Source organism: Empidonax traillii, unplaced genomic scaffold (assembly GCF_003031625.1).
Source record: "Empidonax traillii isolate 1590-97213 ecotype Southwest subspecies unplaced genomic scaffold, ASM303162v1 scaffold286:size1162393, whole genome shotgun sequence".
NCBI classification, from domain to species: Eukaryota; Metazoa; Chordata; class Aves; order Passeriformes; family Tyrannidae; genus Empidonax; species Empidonax traillii.
The window spans coordinates 63,713-83,198 of NW_020955479.1; the positions used below are offsets into that span (position 1 = coordinate 63,713).

Below are 19,486 nucleotides of genomic sequence, written 5' to 3' on the forward strand. Positions count from 1 at the left end.
TGCTGTTCTGGCTTAACTATAATAAATACACATTCTGCTGTTATCAAAGGTACCACTGATGAAGGTGGGATGAAGTGGTGCTTTAAACCCCCGTGGCTGCCGCCACAGTTTTATTTTTGGAGTGGTTCCTCTGTTCTGTGTCCTCTCCTGTGAACCTGGCACTGGATTAACTTCCTTTCCCACTGTTTTCTTATTGTGGAATGTATATTAAAGCAGGTTACAGGCATCTCCTTCACAGATGGCCTCATTCAGTGCTCTGCAACAGCAAATGGGACTATTTGATTCCATCCAAGCAGCATTAAAACCAAAACAAATCACAAGCTGTTAAAGAAGGAGGTGGATGCAGGTGGATAATGCGAGGTATTTAATGCCAGGCATCTTGCTTGGACTCCCAGAAGGGGCTGTTAAAGCATCACCCAGAGGAGCATCACAATTTTTCTGCATTTAAATCACCATCATTACACTGTGGGGTCTGTTGTCAGCCTTGGGTCTGTCTGAGCAAAGATGTTTTCCCTGTACAGACCAACCATGAGTTTGGGACCATTTGCCACTTGGGTCTAAACACCTGCAGGGTGTGGCTGAGGGGACAAACCAGCACTGATAGGGATGGGGAGGACAGAGCTGTGCAAGGAGCTTGAGGTGCCCCTCAGGCTGGATGAGCTGTGCTGTCATTCCTGACAAGTCCTGAACCACCTGCTGGGAAGAGCAGTGGGGAAAAAGAATTCTCCAGCGTTCATGTGTCCTGCTTAGACAAAGTTTTCCAGGCAGTCACATCCACTTCAGTGAGCTCCATGCTTAATGTTGTTAGATTTGTTACTGCCCTTGTCTTCAGACTTGTGGTTGTACATCCTGCTGTAAAATGTGATAGTCAAGATGAATATTTAATGTTTTTATATCTGCCAGAGACTGAAAGTTAATGGCTGCGATCTGCGGGGATACAAGCAAACCTTGTTTATTTACAGCAGAGCTGGTGTTGATTTTACATGCTCCATAATGGTATGAACAGTGTAATATTGAAATAGGGCAGGAAAAAAGCAAATGCTAATTCACAAATCCTTTTGAAGGAGACGAGCAGTCAACATTACTGGTGCACAGGAGGGTTTCTAAAGGTGTGATCCCTGTGGTAGGAAGGGACTCTGTGGGCAGATAAAGGAGTGTTAGGTACAACAAGTCGTTAAATCTAGAAGGATAAATTATTCCTGCATAGCAGGAATTCTCCTCCGCAGGGGGAGGTTCGTGAGAGAAGTTTAGGTGGCTCTGAGCGAGTTTAGAGAAGTGATCATCTGCTTTTCAAACTCTCTTCCCCCCACCAAGTTTACTGTCTGATTTTGATAACTGTGATGATCTAAATATAACAGATCGGATTTTGTTTGTAGTATGTAAGGAAAACTTAGTTTAGCTGGAAATTTCAAGTCTTTATATAAGTTGTCGAAAAAAGGTAATTGCAAAAATATATTCTGTTATTGCTTCTGATTGGTAGCAATGATTACCACGAGTTTAAAGTGGGATTAAGTAATAATGGACTAATAGATTATCAGTGAGTGATAGAGGTGAAAGTTCTTAATAAAGATGGCCACAGAAATTGTAAATATAACCGATATTTCCAGTGGGGTGAGGGGTACTCACCCAGACAGGTTGCAGTGATTTGGCTGCTGTTTGTAACACGCTCACAGTCATTGTAAATCTCAGAAAGGGGCTTATTTACTCCTATTTAATCACAAATGCTCGTTAGAGTTGCAGCACAGTAATTACATAAATATGTAGTGACAGCAATGCTTTGGAAAAAAAACCCTAACAAAATGTGTGTCAGTCTCTTGAAGTTCTTCAGCAGCTCTTGGGGTTTTTTGGCTGTTTATGTTAGTGCAAATCTGTGTCAAATTTTGTCTAAAGGCTTCTGTGTTCGTTGTGAACGTGGAGTTCTCTGGGGTAACACTGATCAGATTCTTTTGTTTTTGGAGAGATTAATAATTGCAAATTTAAATATGTGGAAATGATAATCTGAGCGAACTGTTTTTGTTTCCCCAGGAGCCGCTTTTATCCTGAGCTCAAATTTAGAATGTATTTTTCTCTTTACTCTTTTAGTATATTTATGTATCAACTAATTTCACTCTCCATTGTTCAGTTCTGAATTGAATCAGGAATTTTAACGTGTTCTGTGTGTTGTTTTTGGCTCTGGACCAGAATTCTCGTTGGCAATATCTATTATTTGCTAGCATTAAAACACATGTAATTGAGACAACAAAGCCAAGAGTGTATTAATAAGCAGCTGATTGTTAGAAATTAACTTTTGAGGGTTCTAATAGTGGAACATAAATGACAAGTTAATATTATTCCAGAATGTTTGACTAAAAATAATGTTTGGGGTTTATCTTTGCTGGTCTTGCATCTGATTTAGGTCATCTGCTGATCTGTAAAAATGTCTGGTCTGTCATTCTTTTTACGTTGTTCTTACAGTAAGAGATGAAAGCTTGTAAGAACAATGTTTTAGGATAACAGTATTTTCCAGGAGTGTTCCTTGTATTAAAAAAAAAAAAATAATTCAAGAATGTTTTCCCTTTAATTATTTTCCTGAAAGCCCATTGGAGTCTTATCTTAAAAGTCAAACAACGAAATCATATTAGAAAAAAATGCTGTATGTATGCTTTGATTCAAACCAACAAAAATTAGCAGGTTAATTTTATCACAGATCTTTGGGCTGAATGCTGTTTGCTGTTTCCTTCTGAGAGCCTCTGCAGGAAGATAAAAATGTGTCATGTTCATTTTCTAAATGAATCCTTTTTGTTCACCTCTTCATTAATTCCTTGGTTTTGTGGTGCAGGTTGAGCTCCAGTTCCAGCTGAACCGCTTACCCCTCTGTGAAATGCATTATGCCCTGGACAGGATTAAGGACAACAGTATTTTGTTTCCAGATGTCAGCATGACTCCCACCATCCCCTGGAGTCCCAACAGGTACACAGACACCAGCACTTTCATATCAGAGATTGGGTGGTAATGCAGCCCTGAATTTCTCATAACAGATGGCTGGAATGTGCCCTAGAACGAGAAACAAGCCTTGCTCTTCATTAATGGTGAGGGGGTTCAGAGGAGGGAGTGAAACTGTGCTAAATAAAACAAGAAAAGTGATCCTCTTGAGGGCCAGAACTTGTTGATTGGTTGTCCCTGAGCTGTGGGTTTAGAGGCATCACAGTTCCACTGTGGCTGCAGAAAACAAATCTGCTGCTGTTAATTACTGTGCTGCCTCTCTTCTCTGAAAATGTGATACTTTATAGGAATGTAAATAGCAGTTCCAAGGAGTTTGCTGTGCAGGATCCCAAGTGTGCAGAGCCCTGTTTGCAAGGATCCCTTGGTGTATCTTGAGCTTGATGCAGCGAGCCCAGATTTGGACAAATCTCTGAGGGGGTGGATGTGGAAGGTGTGGGAATGACTCTTGGAAGGCTCCCTGCAGTTGCAAGCAGCCCTGAGATTCTTTGTACAGATATCTCCCAGTTTTCTTTATGAAATTATAAACCCCCGTGTCCTCGAGAAACTGAAGTCTGATGCAGTGAAAATTGTTCATCTTGAAGAGGAAGCTCAGGGAAGAGCAACGTGAGGATCAGGGAATAGGGTCAGTATTCCTGCTGCATGGGGAAGGGTGACAGAGGCGTGATCTGTACTTGGAGAGCAGGGAAATGAGAGGAATGTGGAACTGATCCCGGGCCCAGCCTGCCAGGAGTCCTGGGGGGTCTCGAAGGTGAGAACGAGGAGCGGGAGATTGCGGTGCAGGACGAATCAGGAGATGGCTCAGGGATTACAAGGAAAATGATCCGGCAGAAACCCGAGACCCTGAGATAACGTAGGACAAAAATGACAGGAAAAATTCCGGTTTGCCTTTGGAAGTGTAGGAAGAAGGGGCAGGAGCAGGAGGATTGCTGGGGGCATCAACGCTGTGACAGCACTGGCAGAGAGGAGGGAAGGGGTTTATACAGAGTTACCCTGCAGAGCTAATGGAGGGCAGGGACAACCTGTTCACTGGCTTAATTAAGTCTTGAGTGAATCCTACAAGGAAACTGTGTAAGAATAGTTTGGAAGCAAGCAGTGATTTCAATCAAAAGGTAAGTCAAGTAGATAGAACTTTATCTTCTGTACAGGTCAGTTGTAGATGATATAATTTATTTGTATAATATTTTATAATTTTTTATACATAAAGAATGCAAAGGTTGTGGTTCAGTTTAAGTCACTATAATAAGTATGTTTTTTTCTGTCTGGTGGCTTGGTTTGCTCTGGCTCAAGAATCAGCCTAACTCCAAACTGTCTTCCCTCTGGTTTTCTTCTATTTTTGTTTTACGTCCCTGCTACTCTCCAGTATTTCTTAGAATCTCTTGCCAGCTTGTTGTTCATAACCATCTTAAAAGTTCAGTGAATTCCCTCTTGATTTTACTCCCTGTTGCTGAACAGAAACTTTCCCAGTCTGTAAGAAGTGTGGTGCTTGTACCAGAGCAGATCACATTACTAAAGAATGGCCATATGTGCAGCAGTGACAGGTGTTTTTACTATGCATGTCTCCTTTTAAATCTGTCAGTGGGAATATTAAAAACTCTGTCTAGAAATCTTTAACCTCTTATGCTCACTGGAATTTTCTGAAAGCATCTTCCTCTTAGTGCTGGTATAACTGGCTGGTTACAGATCCTTTTTTTAAGCTGCTTTGCCATTAGAGGTATGTGCCTTGATGAGCTTAGAAACAACAAAAAACCCCCAAAGTAAAGGAGAAGTTTGTAGTTAATTTGTAGCAATTAGTTTTTTAATTACTTTTTAATTGGATTGTAGATAACTCTCCCAAGCCCTGGAGCTGTGTAACTGTTGACTTTGAAAGTTGACAATGTAAACACTGCAGGGAAGAAACATAACTAATATAAGTATTATTTTGCATGACAATAGTAGAGAATCATTTTGTGTTTACTTGGCTTTGTTATCAGGGGATGGTGCAGCGTGTACTTTCTCTAACGTGTGTGCTGTGCAGGTTAATTATTGTTAGGTGAGATGAGATGGTGTAAATCGAGAATAATTAGGCTCCTTGTGAGAAGAACTGAACTGATTTATTGCCAATATCAGATTTTTCTGATTAAAGCGTGTGGTTGTTCTGCTGGATTTGTTGCTCTGTTTCGTGTGCCTCAGTGCCACAATCAATACAGCAGCTCTGTAAGGGCTCTTTTAATTTCTCTGAAGCTTGGGCAATCTTGGGAAATCATCCTGCCAGCGGGTTGGCAGGGCTTGTGTTTGTGACCTGTGTGTGGTGCCTCTCTTTGCCCAGACAATGGGATGAGCAGTTGGACCCTCGGCTGAACGCGAAGCAGAAAGAGGCTGTTCTGGCCATCACCACCCCCCTGTCCATACAACTGCCTCCTGTTCTGATCATCGGTCCCTATGGGACAGGAAAAACCTTCACTCTGGCTCAGGCAGTCAAGCACATCCTCCAACAGCAGGACACCAGGTGAGAGTGGCCGCTGAGCAACCCCAGTCGCAGGAAAGAAGAGGCAGTTTTGTTGCTTAAATCCAGTGAAATGTAGAAATAGAGAAAGCAAACCCAAGCCATCCAGCGTGTTTGGAATGATAAAGTGATTTTATGATCTTAGCCCGGGTTTCCCGTTCAGAACAAAGCTAATTAAAATGAACCATATGTAGAGTGACTGCGATTTGCCCGACGTGGCGAGTTTTGCACTGTGCTAGATAATAAAAGCTGTTCCTTAACAGCAAGTCTGGATTAATAATTACAAAATAATTATTGAAAATCTGTTTGAGCTTTAAATCTTCTCCTAAAAGTGAAGGGTTTGAGTTGAGGGCTGATTCATACAGTAGGTTAGTGACTAATTTCATGAAGAGAAATGTGCAGGAAGATGGCCAGTGTTTCCTTTTTTTTGTATTCTACTGCTTTGAATTGTTTTCTGTTTTCTTCATTGCTTTTTTATTTGCATCCATTTATTCCAGCAGGATTCTCATTTGCACCCATTCTAATAGTGCTGCTGATCTCTACATAAAGGATTATTTACATCCATATGTAGAAGCAGGCAATCCCCAGGCAAGACCTCTCAGGTATTTTTTTAAGGCTTATTATGTCTCTGTTAAATACTATTCTTAAGAAAAGGTGTCTATAAAAAAAAAGGCTAAAGAACTTTTAAAACATAAAAAAGCACATTGGCATTACCAGCCTAAAAGGAACGTGAAACATTGACAATGTAATTTTGGGTCATTTGTTAAATAAAAATAAAGACATCCTTTTTTAAGCTTTTATTATTCTATTGATAAATGTGTCTTTCTTAATGAGCAAGCTTTCGATATGCTCCTCTAAAAGCTACTATGATAAAATAAAATGAACTTTATCGGTATTTTAATTGCAGAAAATTTTGGCTCATGCTTAAAATGCTAATTTGGAAACTGGGGTTACCCACCTGCCTTCTGGGAGAGAAACTTTGGTGTCACAGGAGCTGCATATTTAGAGAATTATGTGAAAGTAGTTTGGCCTCTTCTGAAAAGTCAGTTTGAAGTCATTGTATGTTGTTGAAATGCACTTTGCCATTGGTGTTCTGGGGAAATAGTTAAGGAAGAGAATAGAGAAGTGGAAGCTTAAGAGCAAGGAGGGTAAACTTGCATGGAAATAGTTAAGGAGGATGTATTTATGGGCATAAATCTGCTCCTGGGAATATTTTGCACAGTAAAATCACAATGTATACTTTATGCTGCCAGCTTGGTGTCTATATACATTTTAAATCATGGGCATCATTTTCTGGATGCCAGCGTGTGAGTTTATAATATTACTGAGAAAATGACTCTGTGTTTACTTGCTGGCTATTAAAAGCCATCCTGGACTTATATTTTATGCAATGTCAGGGAAGTTATGTGGAAGGGTTAGATTTACAACAGGTGGAAATTCCCTTAGGTTTGTTGGCTTTAGTTGCCATGTGACATTTTACAGACACTGAGGGGCTGGCCAAGGAGGAGAAGGCAGAGTCTTTCTGAGAAGATACCTTTGGTCTGGTTTTATTTTAATATAGAATGTTTTGAGTTGATTTGTAAAGCACTTTGTGATGAAAAAACCTTTTGGTGCCTTAATTTTCTGGTGGGGAAAAAAAGTGTGTGCTCTTACCCTTCTGGGAATATTGGAGTGTGATTTAACAGGGCGAGGAGTTAAAGTTAAATACAGTTTTATTGTGGTTGCTGCCTCCTTTTATACTCTTTTTTCCAACTATCTAGTGCAGTCTCAGAAATATTGTGAGAAAATCCATAAACAGAAGTGGTATTTTTCTCATGGTTAATATATATGTACATATTTCCCAAGAAAATTACAGCACTACTTAAAAATTTACTAAAGTGTTTGAATTAAAGTCTGATTGTCTTAGTATTGGCTACAGAGCCTTCAAAAAGTGCTGCTGGAGATTATCTGATATTGTTCAAATAGTCAAAATACCTCTATAAAAAGTTAAAGTTTTAGAAAATGGAGCCACCTCTGGAGGTTTTTATATATATATATATATAAATGGACCCATAAGTATGGATGTTTTCAAATAAAAAATGTGACATATAATTGTTGTTTGAGCACTGAGGCATCTCAACCTGCAAGAGTTAAAGGTCAATTTATCTGAACTGAAAGCCAGAGCTGTGTGAGACTCCCAGCTCAAAATTAATTATGGATGTACCTCCCTTATTGGCTGTTGTCAAGATATATTTTCAAATTAAAATCATGACTGGTGGATTAAAATCATTACAGGGTGATCTGAGCCTCTTGCAATAGTTTAAAGGAATCATCACGTGGAGGGGAAGCAGTTAATTATCCAAGGTGGACGTGCTGCTTGCAGAGTTTGTTGTGTTTCTAAATAACTGAACACTTTGCTTCAGCTTTTACTCCTTATTTACTCTACAAGTGATGAGTTGGCTGTTCAGTATCCTTGCTAAAAATGTTTCCATAGCTTAGTGGGGAGCAACATAATATTTATGTTGTTCCTAAAGAAGAAAGGCTGAATTATTTAGCATTGAGTGCTGAGAGCCATGTAGATATTTCTGTGGGTAAGATGTACACTAAATAAATTATCCTGTCAATAATGCGACATAGAAGTTGGAAATGTAGAGTTTATGGGGTTTTTTTGTTTAAATATCATTTTATAAATTTGTGTCTTTTCCCAGCAAATAGCTTTCTGTGCCCTTTGGAAAATGCAAAGTCAGAGTGAACACTGAGAATTTATGTCAAATCTCAGTTCTGCACCTAAATGAAATACCAGTGAAGCCTGAAGGCCAAATTCTCATAATCCTCGTGCCCATAAACAAATTTTTACCCAGGAAGAAAACCCATGCCCCTGGGTTTGATTAGGAGATGAGTCAACTGTATCAGGGGCACACTCCAAAACATGACTTTTACTGGAGGAACTCGACACTGAAACCGTTTCACAGACCTATGTAAATGATGCAGAAACGTTTGTGAAGGAAGGAAACCCAAACCCGAGCGAGAGCTGGGAGCAAAGAGCCTGCACTGAAAGTGCTTCTGCTCATGGTAACACTTGAGTTTTAGTGCAGGAGCAGCCAGGCACCTCCAGATGGTGAGTCAGAGCTGTGAGAGGCAGTAATTGGCTCCTTAATTGCTACACTCCTTTTCTCTGTGGATGTGCTTGTCTCCATCAGCTGCTGGAGCCTTCTGGAGGTGGCTGCTCAGGTAGCTGAATAATTCAGATTGTCACCCTCTCCTAAAAAATCCAGGCAGCAATTTCTCTGTCTGTCTCTGGTCATACGGTGGTTGAGCTATCTATTGTTTATTACTATTATTTTACTGGCAGATTTCAAATGGAGTCACTTCCATACTTCCCATTTTTATGGAATACTAAGGGAAGAGGAGAGAGGTTGATGCTGCCTTTATCAATGTTTTATTTAATGTTTTTATTTCTCCCTAAGCATCTTGTTGCTGACTCTCAGTTCAGCAATGTCAGAAAATAAGTTGATTCTGATTAAAATGTCTCGGCATTTTTAAATCCTTTGCTCACAGCATGCATGTGTAAGTGCTGCAGGTATCCTGGAACCAGGTACCCTCAAGATGTGGCTGCTTCAGGAGATACCCAGGCTATGAAAACTAATCAATAGGAGCAAAGCAGAGTCTGAATTCAAAAAGAAAACAAACAACAAGCCAAACCAAAACCCCAGCAGGTTTTAAAAGACCATTGCCCTTTATCCAAATTGCCTGTAGTAAAGTTCTTGTACAGAAAATGGAATTAATTTATCTTATCAAATGTTAGTCTGGAAAATAAATTACTCCTCTGCCAGTCAATTTTTTTTTTTTCTTGAAACTCTAGTTTCTATCTTACTGCGTCCTCAAAGTAAGATGGATTAAAAAAGTTAACTTTCAAGTTGTGAGACAGGTTCTTCACATGTTTTCTGCATTCCAAGGAACGTTCTTGTGTGTGAGAATGAGCCTCTCTTTGGAGATGGATCAAAAGAAATGGAAGAGGGGAAATCGGGGGCTTTTAAAGTTTTCTTTAGGCTTCCTGGGACTACTTAGATTTATTTCTTTTCTAATAATCTCTTTGCAGAGGCATGAAATTAGACTGTTAGATTCCTTTCCCTCTTAAGTTTCTGTGCTCTTTTTACTGGAGGGATTTCAGGTGAGAAATAAGTGCACAAAATCTGAAGGAGCTGGGACTGGAGTTGATCCAAGGAGAGTTCTTTGGAGTACAGCCTGCAGGGAGAGTCCTGGCCTTTTTAGCAACAGCTGGGAGGAATTAATGTTTTCCAGTTCAGAACAGGCAGAAGGGAAGAACTGAAGTTGAGTCCCCATTTGCTCCGTTGTAACAAGTCACAAGAAGTAGAAGATGCTTTTGTAGGACATGAGCGCAAATGAAACCCTTTTTATCCTCCCTCAGGGGCTCTGACTCCAGGCTCCCCCTTTATTAAATTTTACAAGTATATTTTAAGTAATTAGGAGCAATCCCAGCCTGGAATGACTCAATTTGACTAACATTTAATTGAAATATTTGGGCAAATTTCTTTTTTTGAGGTAGTGGCTGGGCAGGTGATGGGATAAAGGCAGGTCAGCTCGTTGCATTTTTGGCCCCATTGGCTGAAGATCCACAGAAATTAAGGCTTCTGTTGTAGATATCCAGGTGCCACATCTAGAAAAAAAGGTTTTTCCTTTACCTTATTCCACACAAAATGCAGATTCAGTGCATGTTAACCGAGCATTAAGCACAGTGGGTATATCCAGTGCTTTTGCAGAAGATGGAGTCCCTAATTTATAACCTTCTGGGATTTCCATTTTGAGGTGATTCTCTGAGTATTTGCTGGTAGTTTCACTGCCTGTGTTTTGGGTAAACCTTGGCCTGCAAGGTTGGAATTTCTCCAGAATTGAAGTGTTGCTCTGAGGCCCATGACGTGAGCAAATCTCCTCTCAGGTGAGCTGTGGGTACTTTTATTTTCTGTTGCTGGAGCTTTTGCCCACTTTAGTACCCAGAGCTGCACTAATAGAAGGTATTGTAGGTACTAATGAGTATTTTGATTAGTACTTGGCTATGCAGGTGTTACCATGAGAAGTTTAGCCTTTTGTTTAATCAGAATTTAAGGGCGTGTCCCAGGGTGAAATGTTACAGTTTGTGTTAAGCTGTTAAACCTCATTTTTGTAATTGGTTCTTCCAACTCTAAGGAAAAACCCACCTAATAATGAAATTACAGGAGGTTTTGTTAGCCCAAGTTGCCCCTGAGAAAGAAAGCCCTTGTTCAGTGAAGTTTACTTCTCTCACGACATCCTCCAAGTAGTCACATCTGTCAGGTGTTTTTATGCCAGTGGTGAATAATAGCTCTGGGATACCTTTTTGATCTCACATCAAAATAAAAGAAATTAATGGGTAAGCAGCAATGCAGTTTGAAATGCTGTCAGCCAATCTGTGAGTCACCCACAGTTGAATTTTTGTAATAAAAGACAGTGCATGGTATAATAATGTCTAATAACCATAATATTTTGCATTTCAATAGCACCTTTCATCCAAGAATCTCAAAGTGCTTTACAAACATAAACTCACAGTAAACTCAGTAATCCTTACAGTTCTCCTGTGAGGTGGTAGGTGAGTATTAACCTCAGTTAGGGCAGAAGAAGTGAATCATGCAGAGATATATTACTTGTTGTAATCCTGATCCTCGTTTCTCTCCCGTTCCACGGGAATTGTCAAACAGGGCTGGACACGTGGTCCCCAAAGTCCCTCCAGTGCCATCATGTTTTGCAGTTCAGTGCAGAATTACACTTTCCCAAACACTTCATTAATGATTTGGGATTTGTTGATATGGGCACAGGAGAAATTAAGTAAAAAATGGATAAACCAAACAGGATTAAATCCCATATTTAGAAGTGAAATTAATTTAAACGGCTTCATCTTAATTTGCTCTGGAAAGAAACTAAAATAACTTTAAATATTGATATCTGCACAGTAGTTGCCTGTAGTTTCAAGGCTCAGGCAAGCCATAGTGGGTGCAAAAGGAAGAGCAGGATTTCAATATATTTCATATATTACCTGCAGTGGATGGGATGTGCAGACTGCAGTTCTGGCAGTTCCATACTGTGAGGAAATATGTCTTTAAATGAGTTTATTGTTAGTTTAAAATAAAATAGACTTTGATATGAGGGTCACAGAACTTAAACGTGTGAAGAAAGTACAGATTTCCATATGTGAATTAATCCTTGGTAGCTGTTTGTGTGTGTAAAGTTGCACTGCAGTGAATAATGCAAAGTAAATCCAAGATATTTTAGCATGTGGTTCTGCAGAGCCGTGATGTTTTGCTTCTTGAAGATCATGTTTGTTTACCAGAAAACTGAATGTCAATATTTGAAATATTAGGCCGCTTCTGTGTTCAAACAATGTGGAAAATAAGCCCCTTTTTCTTTTCTAGGGTATATTTCAGAAATCGCTGGGTAAAGACTGTTCACCCAGTTGTGCATCAGTACTGTTTGATTTCAAGCACACATTCCACCTTTCAGATGCCACAGAAAGAAGACATTCTAAAGCAAAGAGTAGTAGTTGTTACTTTAAATACATCACAGTATCTGTGTCAACTGGATCTTGAACCAGGTAAAGTAATTTCTAAACAAGAAGTGTCCGTGCTTGAGAAAAATTCCTCTTACCGGTGTTGGTTCCTTACCCAGTACTTGGAACTGTTACAAAATAAAGTAAACAATGATAATCTTAAAATGCTCTTTTGTTTGTATTTTTTTTTTTAATGAATAAATGTTTATTACAAAGCTGTAAACTGCTGGCATTCAAATTAACCTTTTGCTTGTTCTTTCTTCTCCTTATTTAAAAAAAAAAAAAAAAAAGAAAAACAACTAAATAAAGAAGCAATACTATGTATGATCTGGTGCTTCTGAGATCCAAGAGGGAAAATTCTGTTTGAGATTCTGGCTTTGAATATTATGCTCATTAAGGTCATTACTCAGTGGAGCATGTAAGCATAAATGCACAGAAAGCTTTTCCCCTTGTTTTGTGAATTGTTCAGCTTTGCAAACAACTCCCACAAATACCAGCCCCGTGCTTCGTTAACACGGTACATTTAGGGTTGTTTTCTAAACTGAAATACAATAGAGTGATATTATTTGGGGGCAGAGGCTGCTTAGGGTTTACTGTTTCCTTGATCTCCCAGAGAAATCCATCTGCTTTTTGGAGAACAGGGGATTTCCTCACAGAGGTTCTTGGGATGAGGTTTTTTTATGGCGACGTTTAAGCAATTGTTGCAACAGAGAAAACTGATATGGAATTCATGGTAAATATTTTCAGGTCTCCAGACAGAAATAGCTGCTTTGTTTGGCACTGAGCTGTGTACAGTCATGCCATAGTAATGTGTGTGCAGCTGGATGAAATTCGTATTTTCCAAAGACAATTGCTGCATTTTTATGTATGTAATCTTAATTGGATGGTGCACTAAGTCCTGTATTACTTTGCTTTAAACCTTAATATATCACAGATACCAATGTATAAAACCATTTCTCTTCTATACCTGCCTTGAGCTGACATTTCATGCAATATAAGTCTGCAGTGGCCAGGTTTTTTTTTTTTTTTCCAAGTGCATGTTCTCCAGTGCATAGATTCCCACCCACCCACCAAAACCTTTTGGTCCAGTGTTGTCATAAGATTGAATTGAAATTTTCCTTCAACTTCTGTTCCTTTTTTCCCCCCCCAACATTCCTTTAAGCCCATAACCAGCAAAGTGCTCAGGTATGTGTGCAATTTTAATGGGAAATTGAGTTTATAAAATATAGTTCATAGGACTCAAGCACGTGAGGAAGTCCTTTGTCCTTGTCATTGTCCAAAGCTCTTCGAGTCTCAGGGTGGTGAAAAGACTTTCAGATGTGAGAAACCTCCTGAGGGAGGTTTGCCAAGAGACGTTTCCTCTTGGTGTGAGGAGGGCTCAGATAAAACAAGTGTTTAATTTCATGTCTGTCAGAAGAAAGAGGCAGATCTGGGGGCTCCTGCCGGTGTCAGGGGCAATCAGGTGACCGCTCTTGGTCATTTGATGGCTTTGAAAATTGTTTGTGTGGTTTCTTGTAGTTGCTAGAAATTAAATTGTGGTTGTTTTGTTTTTTTTTTTTTTCCCAAGTTTTGTATACTGTCAGAATACAGAACGTTAAGTTCAATTTTTTTGTTTGTTTTGTCAATTTTTTGGGTACTATCAGAATACAGAAGGTTAAGTTCGATTTCTTGTTTGGTTATCAGTGTTTATTTTATCATATTTCAAGTTCGTTTATTTGCTGATATCTGTGTTTTACAGGGTTTTTTACACACATTCTGTTAGATGAAGCTGCTCAAGCTATGGAGTGTGAAACTATTATGCCTCTAGCATTAGCTAATAAAAACACAAGGATTGTCTTGGCTGGAGACCATATGCAGGTAAAAGCTATGGAATTTTTGAGTATAAAGTGCACTTATGTATATATGTATTTGTATTTACATATTTAAGTTATTTATCTACTCCAAGTCATATAATAAATGGGAAAGCCAAGGAGAATTCAAAGGATGTGATCTGGATAAGATACAGGGGTGGTTATTCCAGTCAGGGGTTTATGACTGCTTGTTCCCTGTTGGTTTTTGAAGGAATTCAAGAATATGGAATATCTTTATTGGGATTTAGATGACTTCTTTAAAATTTTTATTAGAAGCATCATAATCTGGTGAACAAGAAAGAAATAGGAAACTGAAAAAAACATTTCACTTTTTAAATTGCGTTAAAATTTCTGATCTGTGCTATTTGTGGTATAACTTAATTGTAAAGTGGTTGTCAGAGCAGTGGTGTAACGTCATTCAAAACACAGTTTGGGGTGTTGAGAGGAGATATAAGGGCTCTTACATCTTCTATGCTGGTCTTTTGTCACTTCTGTGGTAGGAATGGGCATTTCTCTGGAATAGCCTTGCTCTGTGTCTTCCAACTCTGAACGTACAGGAAATGTAAAGTCTCGTTTTCGGTTTGATGCGAAATACTTAATGCTGGGAGCATGAAATTCCGAGTCCACATCCTTAGTTACACTTTCTTTGTGTGTGTGTGTCTATTACAGCTCAGTCCTTTTGTCTACAGTGAATTTGCCAGGGAGAGGAACCTTCACGTCTCCTTGCTGGATCGGCTCTACGAGCACTACCCTGCGGAATTCCCCTGCAGGATCCTGCTGTGTGAGAACTATCGCTCCCATGAAGCAATCATCAAGTAGGTGTGAACTTTTTCACTGTATCACGTGGCTTCTTTGACTGGTGTGAGTGAACCAAAGAACAGCCAAGCACAGCTGAAGCCTCCCTGTGATGGAATCTTAACTGGGGGTTGAAATTTGGCCTCCTGGAGCAGATGCCAGGGGGGTTCAGCTGGTTGTGGGACAGACCCCTCGTTCAGGTTGGGGATGCTTTGGCTGCAGGGCTTGCACACTGAGCCAAAGCAGAGCTAACTTGCCCTTTTTAACCATTATACAGCATCTTATATGGGGTCTGTGTGTCTTTGAGCAGAATTTTAGCTTTACTGGGGTGAATTGTCTGGGAATTGTGAGCTGTGGGCAGTGCAAGGAACATATGGATATGCAACTGCCAACAGGAAAAAATAGGTCACAGTTTGGAGCGTGTTCCTTTACTGTTGACATCTTGCATTACTTCTTTCAAGACACATTAATCAGTGGGTTTGCGTTTTTCTGCTGTGATAAACTAATGGCTGCTAGTGTAATGAGCTCATCCATGAGCTGTGCTGGAAAGAGTAAGTGCAGTCATGGGGAAAAATGCTAAAGTTTAAATCCTGGCTCAAATATGTACTGAGGAATATTATGTTGGTATCCAGTCATACTAATTAGGTTATCACTGTGTTCAAAGCAAAAGCAGAAATATTTAAGTGCTCTGGGGAATCAAGAGTGAGAATGTAAAATATTTTCTTGCATAGCTTGATCTGTTCTTCACTTCGTGGACTTTGTAATTATAGAATCAGTGATGCTAAAATTTCTTGCACACGTCTTGGAACTGTGAGTTTGAAATGAGAGAGCATTTGAAAAGGGAGGGATTGTTTCAGCTTTTGTTTAGAGATCACTTTCCATGAAATTTGCCTCAGAAAGATCATGAGAATTCACTTCAGCACTTGGAGTTCAGACAGGGAGTTCCTAGAAAGATCCACTGTGCTGAACACCGAGGTAAGGACTGCAGGAATCCCAGCAGGGGGCTGGGCTGGTGAGAGTCCAGTGGGCCCAATCCCACCAGGAAATGTTGCAGTGGGAAGTGAAAGCTGCTGAACTCTCTCAGGGTGGTCCCTTTGGATGTCTCAGGTCCACTTTTTTGTATGAAGTGGAATTTCCCCTGACAAATGGGACCGTGGCACTTAAGACAGGAGTAAGTGTGGGAAGATGGTTCATGGAGGGCTCGTTAATCATCCCAACCTCACTGAAATAGAGACACCATGAGAAATTAAGGGAAGAACAAGCCATTAGTTCAGCCTGACTTTGGAGCTGTAATTGGAAAAAACAGTGTGTGTAGAAATAGTTTTGTTGTTTGATGAGATCTCATTACTAAGAGCTAATTTGCAGAAGAAATTGTTAATTTTGCTGATAGGCAGCAGTGGAGTGACTGCAGCTGCATCCACAGAGGAGGTGAATGCTCTCCAGGGCTGTCCAGGGTAAGCCAGGTCAGGTCAGGGATGGGCTGCAGTTGTTTGATGGTGATTTGGTGGCAGCCAAGTTTCTTTAGCTTTTCCATGACCAGCTACTTCCATCTTAAGCTGCAAGTGCTGGAATCCTGGAAGAGCTCAGTGCACCCATCAACTGCCCAGGGCCCTGCTTGGGTTGTTCATGTCAGGCTGTGTTCAGGTCACTGCATCCCCTGTCCAGAGAGCACTGAGGTTGGATGCTGAGCCCTGGAAAGTTAGATCAGACCTAAATTCACTAATTACTGGAAGGCAGTGCATCACTTTAGCCCAGCTGTGCATGCAGTAGTACCCAGGATTTATAGCAAACTGCAAGTCTCTTCTTGCTGCCTTTTTATCTCGTTCCATTCCGTTTGCCTTCTCCCCTCCTGGTGAAGGCACCACGAAAGCAGCTCTTGCCTCATTTCTTTCCCAGTCAGCCAACTCTGGAATGGCTGCTGCCAGCAGAGGAACCACCTTCTGGTTGTGTTTCTGATGTCTGGCAACATAGACTGGAGGAAAAGGTCACTTGAAAGCTCAACACTTGGGCTTGTGTCGTGATCAGCACACGTGAAATCTGTAGGAAATTAATCTTCCGAGTCTAATAACTCTTAACTGATGTGAGCAGGCTCATCACCCAACCAGCCTGGGGAATAACCAGTGCCAGACACCAAGTGATTCTCTTTGCCCAGTTTCCAGCCACCAGAGCTTGTGAGTGAAACAGGAGTGAGAATGTTCATAACTTTGTCAAGCGTTGGATTAGAAGGAAAAACAGCCTTTGTAGAAAAAGTGTTGGAAAAGCATATTTTTAGTGCCTTCTGCTCTGTCTGTAGTATGGAAATATCAGTTCAGAGAAATCACTTGAAGATGCTGAATAGTAATTAGTGGTTCTGTTTTCCTTATGAAGTATTTTGTGGTTGCATATTTTATCAGTGAGATTTGCATCTTTTCCTCAGTGAGCTCCTGTGTAGACTCCACATTTTATCCTGTTTTGCCTTGTTGCAGTTATACATCTGAACTTTTCTATGAAGGCAAATTGATGGCAAGTGGAAAACAACCAGCACACAAAGACTTCTACCCTCTGACTTTCTTCACAGCACGTGGAGAGGATGTGCAAGAGAAAAATAGTACAGCTTTTTACAACAATGCAGAGGTAACTCTTCTTTGGCTTTGTTCTTGATTGTTTTCTTCAAGCTCCCCCCCAGATTCACTTGGTTTGTGCTCAGTGTAGATAGAAGACATAGATTGTGGAGCCTGCTAAACACAATACAGTGAAAATTGCGATGATAGTAAACATTTCCACTAATTTCTCCTTTTTTTTTTTTTTTCTTTGCAAATTGTAAGCTGCACATCTTCCTCTCAGGCTCATTCTTCAGGATGTCTTTGCACATAATTTGTGTGGCATTCTGATAGATGTATCTTAGCAACTGAGAGTAACTGCAATTTGAAGTAAAACTTCGATTTCTTTGACTGTTGTAGAAATGTTCCCACTCAGATAAGACTCCTCTGGAGCAACATTTCATATTTGCCTTAATGTGTTTAGGATCAGTGTCTAACTGATCATGGGGAGGTGAGACTTTTTTTAGGTGAGAACTTAATATGTTTGTTTCATGTAGATTTATTTATGTTCTTCAAAAATTACTTTCTATCTCATTTCTCCCTTTGTATTTTAAAAAAAAACAACACCCAACCCAAACCCACAAAATCAACCAACAAACACATGAGCAGCACCCACCTCCCATCCCTGACTTGTTAATTCTTTTTGTAGTGGAAGATGCCTCTTTCCAGTCACCTCCAGTTAGGGGAGGGAGAGAAAATTGTAGAAATATCCCTAATTTTCTTGAGCTTAGGAGGAGTTTTAACTTGTTGGGCTGGCTTGTTATGAAGGACTGCTGAGCTGTGTTTTCCCCCCGTTGATCGCGGTGTGGTTCATCTGATGCCCAATTTTAAAGCTGTTTGTTGTTGTTATGATGCACTTTTTAAGCATTCTTTGATGTCTTAAAATACCTACTTAAATAAGAAGCTTCAGTGGCTTCTGGACACATCACTGAAAAAAACCGAAACCTGAAGGCACCCGACCACTTTCATTAATCTACTTGGATTACTTTGCTATTTAAAAAAAGTTGTAAAAGACCTAAAAATATCTTCAGCGACCAAGTAACTGTCTGCAAACTGTGAGTCATTAATAGCCACGGGCAGAAATGAAGGACAAGGGCTGCTGAAACACCACCAGGAAAAACTGAAATTAGATGATGAGGGAGATTTTCTTCTCTTTGACCCATAATGGCCGTTTGCATTGGGGCATCTCATGGTTCACTGGTGCTTATATTAAGAATTAATCTGGAAAATGCACTTTCCCTTTTTGGTCGTAGTTCTAAAATTTCCCTGTGTGGTGTTAATTCTGTATCCATACCCAGAAGCTTTATGCTTTCAGAGAAGCTTGCCAGAATACCTACAAAAGATCATTACTTTTGTGCTGTGGTTTTTATAGATATCAAAGTTTATTCTAATGTCCTTTGTCAGTAGAACTGGCTTTTAAATACAATTTATGTTGCAAAATGTTATACTCAGGACCTTGCTCTGAGACAGCCACATTTTTACTGCCTCCTAAAATTACCCAAAATAAACTATTTGTGACTTTTTAAAGATGAAGAGAATTTTTTTTTTGTGCTTTAAGAGGCTGAGCTTGCATTTGTGATGCTGTAGAAAAACTGCATCATCAATTATCGTGCTTTAAATGGCTAGAGAAATATTTATTGAATGATACATTGAATGCAAATTTAAAACAAAAAAAAAAAAGAAAGAAAGAAAAGGAACTCCTGTAGGGCAGTACCTCTGTTTGGTGGGTTGAAATGAGCTGCTGTAGCAGGAGGTTACTTTGAGCCAGTCTCTTCACAGGAGGAGGTTCTCAGGTTTTATTACTCCTTAGTCTTCTGATCAAGATGAACTGGCAGTTGATGAATAATCTGGAATTCCCAGTGATACCCTTTGGAATGGGACGTGATTGTGCCCTGGTACATGGACTCTCTTTCCATAGTTACCAAACTCCAAGATGACACGTAAAAAATCCAGAATAAAAATAAAATAATCTCTGTTCAGGCAGTTTATTTGGGAATTGGATCAAGTATGGCAAGACAGGTCCTGCTGTACTTGACATTTTCATAGGGATGAAAATTAGGATTATAATATCCAAGTTTTTACTTTAAAGAAGACATTTTAAGATAACAAAAAGATCCTGTATAGTAAATACATTGTTTTAATACATGGTATTTTAGAGCATCACCACAGACTGCAATAAAATGATTGCTTTTGTAATACTGTGTCATGTAGGTGCTTTAGATCTTTAGAATTCAAATTCTCT

At 39.7% G+C, this 19,486-nt stretch overlaps 1 protein-coding gene across 3 annotated transcripts in view; it reads left to right on the top strand.

Annotated features, from left to right (window-relative positions):
• HELZ (helicase with zinc finger) overlaps window positions 1-19,486 on the top strand; it is an 85,807-nt gene that overhangs the window by 43,262 nt on the left and 23,059 nt on the right. For 2 of the 3 annotated variants that reach the window (XM_027890364.1, XM_027890362.1), the window contains 7 exons: window positions 2,819-2,949; window positions 5,288-5,467; window positions 5,962-6,066; window positions 11,887-12,065; window positions 13,759-13,877; window positions 14,540-14,685; window positions 17,131-17,278. In XM_027890364.1, coding sequence (XP_027746165.1) covers window positions 2,819-2,949; window positions 5,288-5,467; window positions 5,962-6,066; window positions 11,887-12,065; window positions 13,759-13,877; window positions 14,540-14,685; window positions 17,131-17,278 — 1,008 coding nt within the window. The remainder of the gene's footprint in view (window positions 1-2,818; window positions 2,950-5,287; window positions 5,468-5,961; window positions 6,067-11,886; window positions 12,066-13,758; window positions 13,878-14,539; window positions 14,686-17,130; window positions 17,279-19,486) is intronic. The other variant, XM_027890363.1, reaches the window with a different exon arrangement.